The 13,131-nt window shown below is 44.5% G+C and overlaps 1 protein-coding gene across 10 annotated transcripts in view; it reads right to left on the bottom strand.

The window, feature by feature from the left end:
- Window positions 1-13,131, bottom strand: part of ANKS3 (ankyrin repeat and sterile alpha motif domain containing 3) — a 30,086-nt gene that overhangs the window by 9,676 nt on the left and 7,279 nt on the right. For 7 of the 10 annotated variants that reach the window (XR_009535732.1, XM_060124662.1, XM_060124661.1 and 4 more), the window contains 4 exons: window positions 12,671-12,869; window positions 12,355-12,476; window positions 11,066-11,147; window positions 2,030-2,165 (listed from right to left, as the gene is read on the bottom strand). Coding sequence is in view for 9 of the 10 variants with exons in the window: in XM_060124662.1 (XP_059980645.1) it covers window positions 2,030-2,165; window positions 11,066-11,147; window positions 12,355-12,476; window positions 12,671-12,869 (539 nt within the window). In the remaining variant the exon portion in view is untranslated. Of the gene's footprint in view, window positions 1-2,029; window positions 2,166-11,065; window positions 11,148-12,354; window positions 12,477-12,572; window positions 12,870-13,131 lie in introns of those variants that run through there. The other 3 variants (XM_060124667.1, XM_060124668.1, XM_060124666.1) reach the window with 3 other exon arrangements.

Here is a 13,131-nt window from a genome sequence, read left to right on the forward strand (position 1 = left end):
TTATGAAGTATAATATTGAGACCTATAACTGATAAAGATAGACAAAAGAAAATCACAGACCAACATCACTTATGAATATCCATACAAAATTAATCAACATTAGCAAACAGAATCTAGAACCACATTAAGAAAAGAGTACACCAAGTGGGATTTATGCCAAGAATGTAAAGTTGGTTCATTATTAAGAAATTCATTAACATAATATACTGTGTTAATAGATCTAAGGAGAAAATTCACAATCATCTCCATAGATGTTGAAAACACCTTTGACAAAATTCAGCACTTATCCTATAAAAACATTCAAGAATACAGGAAATGACAAATACTTTCTTAACATGATAACATATATGCAGACTTTACTCTGCAAGCCAGCATCTTACTTTTTTAAAACAAAACATTTATTTTTTATTCTTTATTTTCATTTATATTTTTTATTTTTTGGCCGCACCACATAGCACGCGGATTCTTAGTTCCCCAAACAGGAATCGAACCCGCGCCCCCTGCAGTAGAAGTGTGGAGTCTTAACCACTGGACTGCCAGGGAAGTCCCAAGCCAGCATCATACTTAACGTGGCATTTCTGCTAAGATCAGGGCCAAAGTGAATGCCCATTACCTCACCTCATTCAACGGGGAACTAGAGGGATTAGTGAGTGCGATGAAAGCAAAGAAATCTGAGGTACAAAAATCAGGAAAAAAGTAGTAAATCTGTCTCTATTTGCAGGTTTTATGGCAGTGTACCTGGAAAACCCTAGAGAACAGATAAATAAAACGAATTCAGACAATGAAAGAATTCAATAAGGCAGGAGGCGGCAGAACTGTGGACAGACAGCAGTCGCCTTCCTCTGCACAGACAACAAGCCGTCCAAGGCTATGATGGCAGCATTAAGAGGGATAATGCGTTTACAACAGCAATGACAAAAATCAGACCCTCAGGAATAAACTTCAGGTATATGCAAAATGTATTTGAGGAAAAATTTAAAACCCTCTTGCAAGACACGGAAGTACACTTGAACAAAAGGACGTCCCTTGGTCCTAGGGCGACTCAACAACACAGCAGTTCATTTGTACATTTGCCACAGTCACAAAAATATCAGCACGCTGTTTTTAAGGAGCTAGACAAGTTGATGCTCAAGTTCACACAGAAAAGCAAGTGCCAGGAAACACTGGAGAAGGAAAGCCACGAGGAGGGCCGGCCCCACCAGGTGGCAAAACATGTCAGAGAAAGCCTCTGTCATTTACACAGTGTGGGTCTGTGTGTGCAGAGTCCAGTGGAACAGAACAGGCAGTCCAGAAACAGAGCTGAATGCAAACAGAAATTCAGAATATACGGTAAAGATCACTAGGTCAAAAATAGACTTCTAAACACATGATGCTAGGACAACGGGGCAGCTGTTTGGAAAAAACCATCCGTGAAAATACATTGTGAATGGATCAGAGATCTACATGGAGAAATGAAACCATACACATACTAGAGGAAAACATGGGCAATTTGTTGTACAACCAGGGCATAGGGCAAGATTTTCTGTGACTTAGAACCCAGAGGCAATAAACGGATGAATTTGACTACATAAAATTTAAACATCTGGGGCTTCCCTGGTGGTGCAGTGGTTGAGAGTCTGCCTGCCGACGCAGGGGACACGGGTTCGTGCCCCAGTCCGGGAAGATCTCACATGCCGCGGAGCGGCTGGGCCTGTGAGCCATGGTCGCTAAGCCTGCGCATCTGGAGCCTGTGCTCCGCAACGGGAGAGGCCACAACAGTGAGAGGCCCGCGTACCGCAAAAAAAAAGAAAAATAAAAAAAGAATTAAAACATCTGCATGGCAACAAACAGCACAAGCAAAGTCAAGAAACAAAAACCAGAGCGATCCCCTCTGTGAGCTGCCCTCCTCCTCCCTGTCCTTCCCATCCTCAGCCTGGCAGTCCCACCCTACATTCTACACCCTCTCCCCTCAGCCCGGGTCCTGGCCAGGCTCCAGGAGCCAAAGGGGAGGAGGGGACGCCAGCAGAGGCCTGGCCGCAGACGCAGGTACCTGGGCTCCGGTAGAGGCTCTTAGGCAGAGAAGGTGAGTGAGCATCTATCAGCCCCACAATCTTCATGTGTCCATACTGCTTGGCCAGCATCCGGGCTGTGGCTCCACTGTGGTCTCTTGTGTCCACTTTGACTCCCTGTGAAAGTTTGTGAAAGAAGAGTTAGGAACCTCGCCCACAAAGCAGCCTCGCTTCGGGGCTGCAGACCCTGGAGGAGAGGGAGGGCGCCGGCATCTTCCCGACAAGCCTTCCTGCGAGAAAGTGGGGAAGGCAATCTATCTATCTATCTATCATCTATCTATCTATCTATGGCTGCGTTGGGTCATCGTTGCTGCACAGGCTTTCTTTTTAGTTGCAGCGAGTGGGGGCTACTCTTTGTTGCGGTGCGCAGGCCTCTCATTAAGGTGGCTTCTCTTGCTGTGGAGCATGGGCCCTAGGTGCACAGGCTTCAGTAGTTGTGGCACATGGGCTCAGTAGTTGTGGCTCATGGGCTCTAGAGCGCCGGCTCAGTAGTTGTGGTGCACGGGGTTAGTTGCTCCGCAGCATGTGGGATCTTCCCAGACCCGGGCTCGAACCCATCTCCCCTGCATTGGTAGGCAGATTCTTAACCACTGCGCCACCAGGGCAGCCCCGGGAAGGCGCTTCTTAGTGACAAGAGTCGGAGGCACCTGGCTGGCTCTGACGCTGCAGACACACACTGAATGGGGAGCATGTGTCCCACTCACTGCACCTCTCTTCACACAGAGAAAACTGGAGACAACAGATTCACTGGAGGGCCAGCCTTTAAAAACCATAAGCAGATTGGGAGCACCACCCTTCTGAAACAGAATTCGGTAACTTTTACCCAAAGCCCTAAAAAGTACTTATCGTCTTCAGCACAACAGTTCCACTTCCACACCACATATCTGCAATAACAAAAACCCAGAGACAACTTAAGTGCTCAGGGGGGTGGAGAGTCAGCTATGTTACTGCCATAAGTGCTGGTATTTACAAATCACAAAATTATAACCAAGATTTAAAAAGGACCACGATACAAAACTGTATATATACATTACAACTGCGACAAAACAAAAAAGTATACAGAAAGTAATACTGGAAGGAGATATGCCCAAACTGTTAGTATTATTTTTAAGCAGTAAGATAATGGGGATTTTTCACATCTTCCTAATCTTCTATATTTTCTAAATTTACTACTATGAGCACGTTTACTTTTTTTTTTTTTGCGGTAGGCGGGCCTCTCACTGTTGGGGCCTCTCCCGTTGTGGAGCACAGGCTCCGGACATGCAGGCTCAGCGGCCATGGCTCACGGGTCTAGCCGCTCCGTGGCATGTGGGATCTTCCCAGACCGGGGCACGAACCCGTGTCCCCTGCATCGGCAGGCGGACTCTCAACCACTGCGCCACCAGAGAAGCCCAGCACGTTTACTTTTGAAAACTGGAAAAGCCCAATAAGCTTTCCATTTTGAAAGCTTCAACCATGCAGCCTCGTAGTTGATGGTGGGACTATAAGCCCGTGCTCTGGAGGGCAAATCAGCAAGAGATAGTTGAAACCTGAAAAGTGTGCATGCCCTATGACCCAGAAATTCCACTTCTGGGAATTTAACCTCAGGAAATAATGAAGGATATACACTCACATTTAGGATCTTCCCTGAAGCATTTAGCATAGTGAGAACTGAAAAGAACTAGTTCACTAGGGGATTAGTGAAATAAGTGAGAACACATAAAATGGAACACCACCCACCCACTTACGTGACGGGGCCACAAACCCAGGCAGGTGTGCACAAGACATCGTTAAGAAAAAAAGCATATTACAAAACATTCTGTATAATGGAATTCCACTTTGACTTAAAATATTTATCCATAAAAAACTAGGATACTTGAGAATTCCCTCGCAGTCCAGTGATTAAGACTCGGGCTTTCAGTGCCGTGGACCTGGGTTCGATCCCTGGTTGAGGAACTAAGATCCCATAAGCTGCACGGTGCGGAAAAAAAAAACAAAAAAAAAACTAAGACACTCAACAATATGTTAATGTGTGCTATCTCTGGGTGATGGTATTATGAGTGATTTTTGCTTTCGGTTTGCTTAAATATACTTTCTAATTCTTTTATAGCAAGTATATATCGCTTGTATAGTAAATATTTACATATGTACTTTTTTTACCCTATTTTAGAAAACTATGATCAACTGACAGTCTTGATTGAGCCCAGTACAGAAGGTGATTATCACACTTCCCTCTGGTAGGAAAAAACCCACATTTGTACAAGAGCCTAATTGAGCTTTACTTTCTATAATCCCCAACTTTCCAGAGCTCTGGTTAGAAATCAGCAATGAAACCTTCAGCCTTAAAAGATCATTTCAGGGGAGTGGCAGGAGGGAAAATTGGGTGAAGGTGGCCAAAAGGCACAACATCCTGGGGGGAGGGGCAAAATAGGGGTAGGGGATTAAGAGGTACAAACTATTACGTAAAAATAAATAAGCTACAAGGATATATTGTACAAACAGGGAATATAACCAATATTTTATAACTATAAATGGATATAACTTTTTAGTTTTTTTTGGCTACACATCGCAGCTTGCGGGATATTAGTTCTCTGACCAGGGATTGAAGCGGGGTCCCCGGCAGTGGAAGGACGGAGTCCTAACTACTGGACTGCCAGGGAAGTCCCTAAATGCAGTATAACCTTAAAAAATTGTGAATCACTATGTTGTATACCTGTAACATATAATATTGTACACCAACTACATCTCAATGAAAAATTTTAAAAAGGCACAAACTTCCAGTTGTAAGTAGAAACTAGGGATGTAATGTACAACATTATGACCACGGTTAACACTGCTATGTGTTATATAGGAAAGTTGTTAAGAGAGTAAATCCAAAGAGTTATCATCACAAGGAGACATATGTATATAGATATTTGTATCTATATGAGATCATGGATATAAACTAAACTTATTGTGGTAAGCATTTCATGATATACAGAGATCAAATAATTATGCTGTACACCTTAAACAGTGATGTATATCAATTATATCTCAATAAAGCTGAAAAAAAGATAATTTCTAGTTTCAGTTTGATAAAAGGACCCAAAGGTTTCAACCAGAAAAACAATACCATCTTTACTGAAGGATTTTTTCTTTTTTCTGGCTACGCCATGGGGCTTGTAGGATCTTCTTAGTTCCTCGACCAGGGATCGAACCCGCACCCCCTGCACTGGAAGCATGGAGTCTTAACCACTAGACTGCCAGGGAAGTCCCTGAAGGATTTTAACTAATATCTTTTTTTTTTTTTTTTTTTTTTGCAGTACGCGGGCCTCTCACTGTTGTGGCCTCTCCCGTTGCGGAGCACAGGCTCCAGATGCACAGGCTTAGCGACCATGGCTCACAGGCCCAGCCGCTCCGCGGCATGTGAGATCTTCCCGGACTGGGGCACGAACCCGTGTCCCCTGCATCAGCAGGCGGACTCTCTACCACTGCGCCACCAGGGAAGCCCCACTAATATCTATTTTTAAGCCTGGAAGACTTCAACTTCAGATTATACTAAAGGGAAAAAAGAGTAGTAACACTATTCCTTAGTGAGGAAGAAAACAGAACTGACAACAAGAAGGCTCCAAAGGAGAGGGAAGAAATATTAGAATTTTCATCAATTTATTTATCCTTTAATTTTTTTTGTTTTTCTATTTTATAATGTACATAATATGTAACTAGAGAAGAACATGATGGAAGTTCATTTTAACTGACAGGAAGGTGGGATCACAAAGGTGAGAGGCCATGAACCAGTGTGATGGCGGGGGGGCACTCCCCATGTGGAGGCCATGGCACCCTCAGCTCCCTCCTAGGAGAGGCCCAGCCCACCCTACATGGTCCTACCGGAAGGAGGGACATAGGGTACAAGGGAAGTGGCTGCAGCCCCTTCCTCCCCTGGCAAAGAGCACGGGGTGCCCGGCCTCCAAGTGTGGAGCCTGGCTAAGGTCAGGGGACTAGGTGGGCTCACCCATGACTGAGCAGGAGGAAATTTGCAGGGAATGAGGAGCATCCACACAGGGCCAGCCAGACGGCCACCCTAGCAAAGGAATGACCTGGCCCATCAGCCAAAAAGCAACCACCAGAACTGACCAGCCCCTTCCACTCCTGATTAGTGCACTGGGGGAGGCTCACTGTTGATTTCCTGAGTTTGATAACTGTATGTGATAATGAAAGAGAAAATTCTTGTTTTAGGAAAAACATACTAAAGTATTTAGGAGGGGGACTTCCCTGGTGGCAAAGTGGTTAAGAATCCACCTGCCCATGCAGGGGACATGGGTTAGATCCCTGGTCCCAGGAAGATCCCACATGCCGTGGAGCAGCTAAGCCCGTGTGCCACAACTACTGAGTCTGTGCTCTAGAGCATGCGAGCCACAACTACTGAGCCCACGTGCCACAACTACTGAAGCCTGGGCGCCTAGAGCCCATGCTCCGCAACAAGAGACGCCACCACAATGAGAAGCCCCACTTGCCACAACTAGAGAAAATCCGTGTGCAGCAACAAAGACCCAATGCAGCCAAAAAATAAAGAAAAAGAAAAAAAAGAAAATGGTTTAAAAAAAAAAAAAGTATTTAGGAGGAAAAGGGCATTATGTCAGCAACTTATTTTCAAATGGTTCCAAAAAAGATAATAGGTATATAGACTGATAAAGAAAATGAAGTGAAATGCTAACATTTGGGGAATTCAGTGAAGGTACGCAAATTCTCTGTACTATTTTATAACATTTCTTTAAGTCTGAAATTGTTTCAAAGTTTAAAATTTAGAAAATTTTCCAAAATAAATCCAATACAATTTGTTTTCCCTACATATGAGTCGCCGACATACAATCTCAGACCCAGCCGGAGAGTAAAGGCACCAAGTGAGGGTGTAATCTGCACAGCACATAAATGATCAAAAGTCTGATTCTCTAACACGTTTTCCTTTTAAAAAATTATAACAGTAACTGTCCCTTATGGTCTCCACTTCTACCTTATTTAAGATCAGGCTCTAAGCTCAGAGGCAGAAGTTATGCTTTTCACAGCCAGGGCTCCCTGCCCCGCATCAATGCCTGTCCCTTTGCTACGTCTTAAGGAGGCCTAGTTCGTGTGAGTGGAACTACCTTCAAAGAATAATTATGTTCAGAAAAGGAAGCGCAGATGGCAAATAGATATATGAAAAGATGCTCAACCTCACGAGAAATCAGGGAAAGGCAAAAATCAACAGGAGACCACTCAGCTGATAGCAGGTACCAAGGGTTTTGAGGGGACAGGAGACACAAGCTATGAAACGCTGTCAGAGGTGTGCAAACTGGGACACCTACGGGGGGAAGCAAGGTACACTCTCTAGTGAAGATGCACCCAGCCTACATACCCAAAATTCTGCTTTGAAGAACATATCCTGATCTCCTAAAGAAATCCCTTCACATGTGCGCAAGAGGACAGGTAGAAAATGCTAACTGCAGCACTGATAGGAATAGCAAGGTGGACATGACTTAGGGGTCCACTGACAAGGGAATGGAAAATATACTGTATTCATACATTCAATAAATACAGAGCTGATAAAATGAGTGAACCCCGTCTACATGTACCACACTGTGTTAAATGACACAGTCATTATATAAATATATAACATATAAATAAATATATTATTTATATAAATCTTTAAAATATATAAAATAAGTCTACATGCTGCTTAAGGACACACAGCATGTGATGAGAGTATAAAGTCAGGGACAGGAAAGGTACAGACCAACATCTGGATAGTGGTTACCTCTGGATTCATGTGGATTAGTTGTATTAATATTATCTCTGTACTACTTTGAATGTTTAAACTACTTCATAATTTTTTTTATAAATTTATTATTTTTATTTATTTGTTTTTGGTTGTGTTGGTCTTCGTTGCTGCACGTGGGCTTTCTCTAGTTGCGGCGATCAGGGGCTACTCTTCATTGCAGTGCGCGGGCTTCTCATTGCAGTGGCTTCTCTCGTTGTGGAGCAGGGGTTCTAGGCACGTGGGCTTCAGTAGTTGCAGCACGTGGGCTCAGTAGTTGTAGCTCATGGGCTCTAGAGCACAGGCTCAGTAGTTGTGGCGCACGGGCTTAGTTGCTCCGTGGCATGTGGGATCTTCCCGGACCAGGGATTGAACCCTTGTCCGCTGCACTGGCAGGCAGATTCTCAACCACTGCGCCACCAGGGAAACCCCAACTTCATAATTTAAGAGTCATAATGCTTATTGCTGTAGACACCGTTCAAGTTGGTACAACTTGCTCTTTGGATAGCTATTTGGCAACATCCACGTTATGGCTGTACTTAGGCTACATCCAAAACTTCTACCTTTAGTACCGAACTGTAGAGATGTGGTCGCACAAGTGTGTGGAGAAGTATGTGTGCAGATATCCCGCACAGCACTGTGCATGATGGCAAATACAACTTGATTCTATCTGCAGACCACTGTTAGAGAAACTGATTCATCCCTACAAGGGAGTGCTATGCTGCCATACAAGGGAGAAAAGAGCTTTATATCTACTGATATAGAACAATCCAGGATAGACAAGTTTAAAAAAAAAAAACCACAGGATTTCCCTGATGGCACAGTGGTTAAGAATCCACCTGCCAATGCAGGGGACGCAGGTACACTCCCTGGTCAGGGAACTAAGATCCCACATGCCACGGGGCAACTAAGCCCACGTGCCGCAACTACTAGCCTGTGAGCCACAACTACTGAGCCTGTGTGCCACAACTAGAGAGCCCTCACACCACAGCTACTGAGCCCATGAACTCTGGAGCCCATGCACCACAACTAGAGAGAAGCCCACGTGCCACAACTAAGACCCAACACAGCCATAAATAAATAAATAAATATGACAATTCATAAAAGAAATACAAATGGTCAATAAATATGTTTTAAAATGTTCACTCTCACTAATAAGTACAAACCAAAACAAGATGCCACTTTTCTCCTACCAAACTGGCAAAACTTTACGATGGTAACATCTAGGGCTGGTGAGGATGTGAGAAAATGGGCATCGTCATGTATTACTGGTGGGAAGGACAAGAGAGACATCTGTTTAGTGGGAATTTGTTAGAACTTACTAAATATTTCCCCCGTTGAACTTTTTAAACAACTTTATTAAGATATAATTCTTCTACCATGCAATTCATCCACTTACAGTTTACACTTCAATAGTGGACAACCACCACCACAATTTCAGAACATTTTCATCACCCTGAAAAGAAATCCTGTACCTCCTCCCAGCCCTAGGCAACCACTAATCTACTGGTCTCCACAGATACGCTTATTCTGAACATTTCATACAAAAGGAATAATACAATATTCAGCCTTTGTATCTGGCTTCTCTCACCTAGTATATTTTCAAAGTCTATTCAGGTTGTAGCACGGGGAAGTACTTCACTCCTTCTTATGGCCAATTAATATTCCATTGTATGCATGTAACAATTTTATTTATCCACTTATGGACATTTGGGTTCTTTTCACCATTTGACTATTACAAACAATACTGTTATGGACATTTATGTACAGGATTTTGCCTGGACCTGTTTTCAGTTCTCTTGGGTATATACCTAGGAGTGGTATATATCCAAGTGCTGGGTCATATGGTAACTCTATGCTTAACTGTTTGAGGAACAACCAGAATGTTTTCCAAAGAGGCTGCATCATTTTTCATTTACAGCAGTGTATGAGGGTTCCAATTTCTCCACGTCATTACCATCTCTTGTTATTGTCTTTTTTTAATTATATTATTATTTTCCTGGTTGTTTTGATTTGCCATTTTCCCTGATGACTAATGGTGTCAAGCATTTTTCCATGTGCTTATTGGCCATTTGTGTATCTTCTTTAGAGATGTATCTTTTCAGGTCCTTTGTCTATCTTTTTATTGTCTTTTAATTTAACTGCCCTGTTTTTTTTTCTTAAATTAATTAATTTATTTATTTTTGGCTGCTTTGGGTCTTCATTGCCACGTATCGGCTTTCTCTAGTTGCAAAGAGTGGGGGCTACTCTTCGTTGCGGTGCACATGCTTCTCACCGCGGTGGCTTCTCTTGTTGCGGAGCACGGGCTCTAGGCACGTGGGTTTCAGTAGTTGTGGCACGTGCACTCAGTAATTGTGGCTCGCAGGCTCTAGAGCGCAGGCTCAGTAGTTGTGGTGCACGGGTTTAGTTGCTCCATGGCATGTGGGACCTTCCCAGACCAGGGCTCAAACCAGTGTCCCCTGCGTTGGCAGGCAGATTCTTATTAACCACTGCACCATCAGGGAAGCCCTAATTGCCTTTTTATTAGGACCTATTAAGTTCAAAATGTGAGCACCAGCAATCCCTCTTGTAGAAATACAGCATACAGAAATAACTGCATGCGTGCTAAAGCTGTGTGTGCCAAGATATTCCCTGGAGCACTGCTTACAATTGCAAAATGTTAGAAACCTAAATTTCTACTAATAAGGAACTGACTGAACTAACTATGGCATGGATACTGCATGGAATACCATACAAAGGTAAGATGTCTATGGCGTATTATTTTTTAGAAGCTGCAGATCAAATACACAGTAGAATCCCACTTTGTTCAAAACAAAAAGCCATGTGTTCGCAGGTGTCTACAGACATACTTTCTCAGCAGAGGAAAATCCTGGGTCTCTTTAACAACCAACTGGGCATCTTGTGGGGGAACAGGGGGCGGGTGGAAAAGGTAGGAAGATCTTTGCCTCCTTATTCTATATAAATTTTTTAAGTGATGGGATGATGAGTGCTATTTACTGTTTTAAAATTTTTTCCATACTTTTCAAATAATACTATTTTTAAAATTATTACAGGAATAGGTGTCTATAGTTGCTTACCACTGTACCCCTAATGCCTAAGCACCACTCAGCACTTGGCATCAACAGATACTCAATGAAAATGTGTTGAATAAACAGATGAAGAGCAGTTATTTCTGTGTAGGAGAAAGTTCTGTTACAGTTTATTCCTCAGTGATACGATGCCTCACTTGCTGTGACTAAATTATAAGCTAATAAACAGGGTCACTTACATGATTCAGAAAATACTGCACGATTATTTCATGGCCAGCAGCAGCCGCTTCCATCAAAGGAGTGAATCCATATACGGGCTCCCTGCAAGATCGAGACTGCAGTCAGATGATGAGCAGAGGAAGCTCTGGGGGGCAGAAGCTTGCCTGCTGCAGACAAAACCTCAGTGACGCAAAGTCACCCATCCCTAAGCCTAGAGGGCTCCCTGAACGGGGAGAGATGAGAAAGTGAGTATCAACACATCAGTCCCGTGGTTTCTACCCCAGGTCTAGTCTTTTGTTCCTAAGACAATCTGTTTCCCATCTTCACTCCTTCTTAGCTGTTTCCCCCCCTGCTATGGCCTGAATCTCTACTTAATCACAGCAAAAAGTAGCTGTCGCCCTTCACTGCTCACAGACAGCTAGCACCTCCTCTCCACCTATCCAGATATCCTACATTTTGAGATCAACATCCTCTAGGAACCCTTCCAGGAGCTCCAGGACTAACCATCTCCTGCCCTCACTATACCTAATGCTTGCTTACGGCTAACTCAGTGCCCTCTTCAGAGTGCCACCCCCACCAAGCCCTCACTGGTTTCACCTGGGCTAGAAGACAGGAAGCAAGCTAACCACTGGTTTTCATCCGTTCGAAGACACACACTTTGCACATTTTAGCATTGCTGAAGTCAGAATGTCAGTAAATGAAATGCATTTTAATTAGGAGCATTTTTTTTCTTTCTTAATGGCCTGTAAACCTACAGTGTGTTACAACGGCTGACACCAGCCAGGGTGTGCAGTGTCAGGTGAATGCTGGGTTGAAAGAGGATTATCATGGTGACATGCTTTAGACAACAACCCTACTTCCAGCTTATATTTAAAACTCATGACTGTTTTCAAAGTATTACCTCACCTGATACATACAGAAGGCAAGAAAGCTAAAGGGATTTAGCATTTAATGCATGTCAATTCAGTGCCACACACTATGTTAGGCACCTGTTATATGACAGAACATGTAATTCTTCTAACAGTTCTGTGACATGGGCATTGCCATCCTGTTTTCAGATAAAGGAAATAAGGCACAGAGAACTTAAAATGTTGCACACAATGCCACCTGACAGATGCATGAGAAAGCTAGGACGATCCCCATGCCTCCACGCCTCGGCAGGACTGTCCCCTCCGTCCCTTTGTCTTGAGCCTGTCAAACCAAGGCAGGGGCTCCCTGCACCCCAGCCTCTAGCTGCCTCGCCAGTTGCCCTACTCAGAGTCAGACATGACCACCTCCCTCCTGCGGCCACTTAAGACCTCGTAATCACCTCACATTGGCGTTCGCTCCACTGTCCAAAAGGAACTTGACCATCTGCTGGTGCCCAGCACTGGTGCAATGGAAGAGGGCAGTCCAGCCTTGAATGTCCTTCATTTCTAGCTCAGCACCTTGCTTCAAGAAAACACAGAATGCTCATTAAGGCCGCGTCTCCTCTGCGCAGGGTGGGCGCCCTCCAAGCCATCACGCTGAAAGAATCGAAGTGATTACCCGAGCACACGCACGCTACAGGGGCCTGCAGTGGTTCACGTCTCTGCAGAGCGGCCGGGGGCCCCTCAGGTTTCTGGCCTGAGGCCCTCGTAGCTCACCTGGAGGAGGAAATAGGCGATGCTCTCGTTGCCACAGCTGGAAGCCAGCATCAGCGGAGTCTGCCCTTCCGGGGTCGGCACATTCACACTCACCCCCGCCTCGAGCAGCAGGTGCACGATGGTATCGTGTCCAATGTAGGAGGCATACATCAGCGGGGTCCAGCCACCACCATTCTTCTTATTCAAATCTAACTCTCTCCTAAACAAACGCAAGACATGCTAGACACGCCAGCCATCTCATAGGTGGGGTTTACCAAAGCCGGTGGCCAGGCCAGGCCAAGAGAAAGAGCAGGAAGTGCTGACAGGAAGCAGAGTCATATGCCACCCTGGACATCACTGGCGGGGAGGGGGGGGAGTGACTACACTTGCCGGACAACTGCCTTTGCAAACTCCCTCAAGTTTGCCTCCCTCCTCTGATTTTTCATTCTCATCTGCACCCTCCTCCTACCCTAAGGCCAGCA

The sequence above is a fragment of the Lagenorhynchus albirostris genome, chromosome 15 (assembly GCF_949774975.1).
Source record: "Lagenorhynchus albirostris chromosome 15, mLagAlb1.1, whole genome shotgun sequence".
NCBI lineage: Eukaryota > Metazoa > Chordata > Mammalia > Artiodactyla > Delphinidae > Lagenorhynchus > Lagenorhynchus albirostris.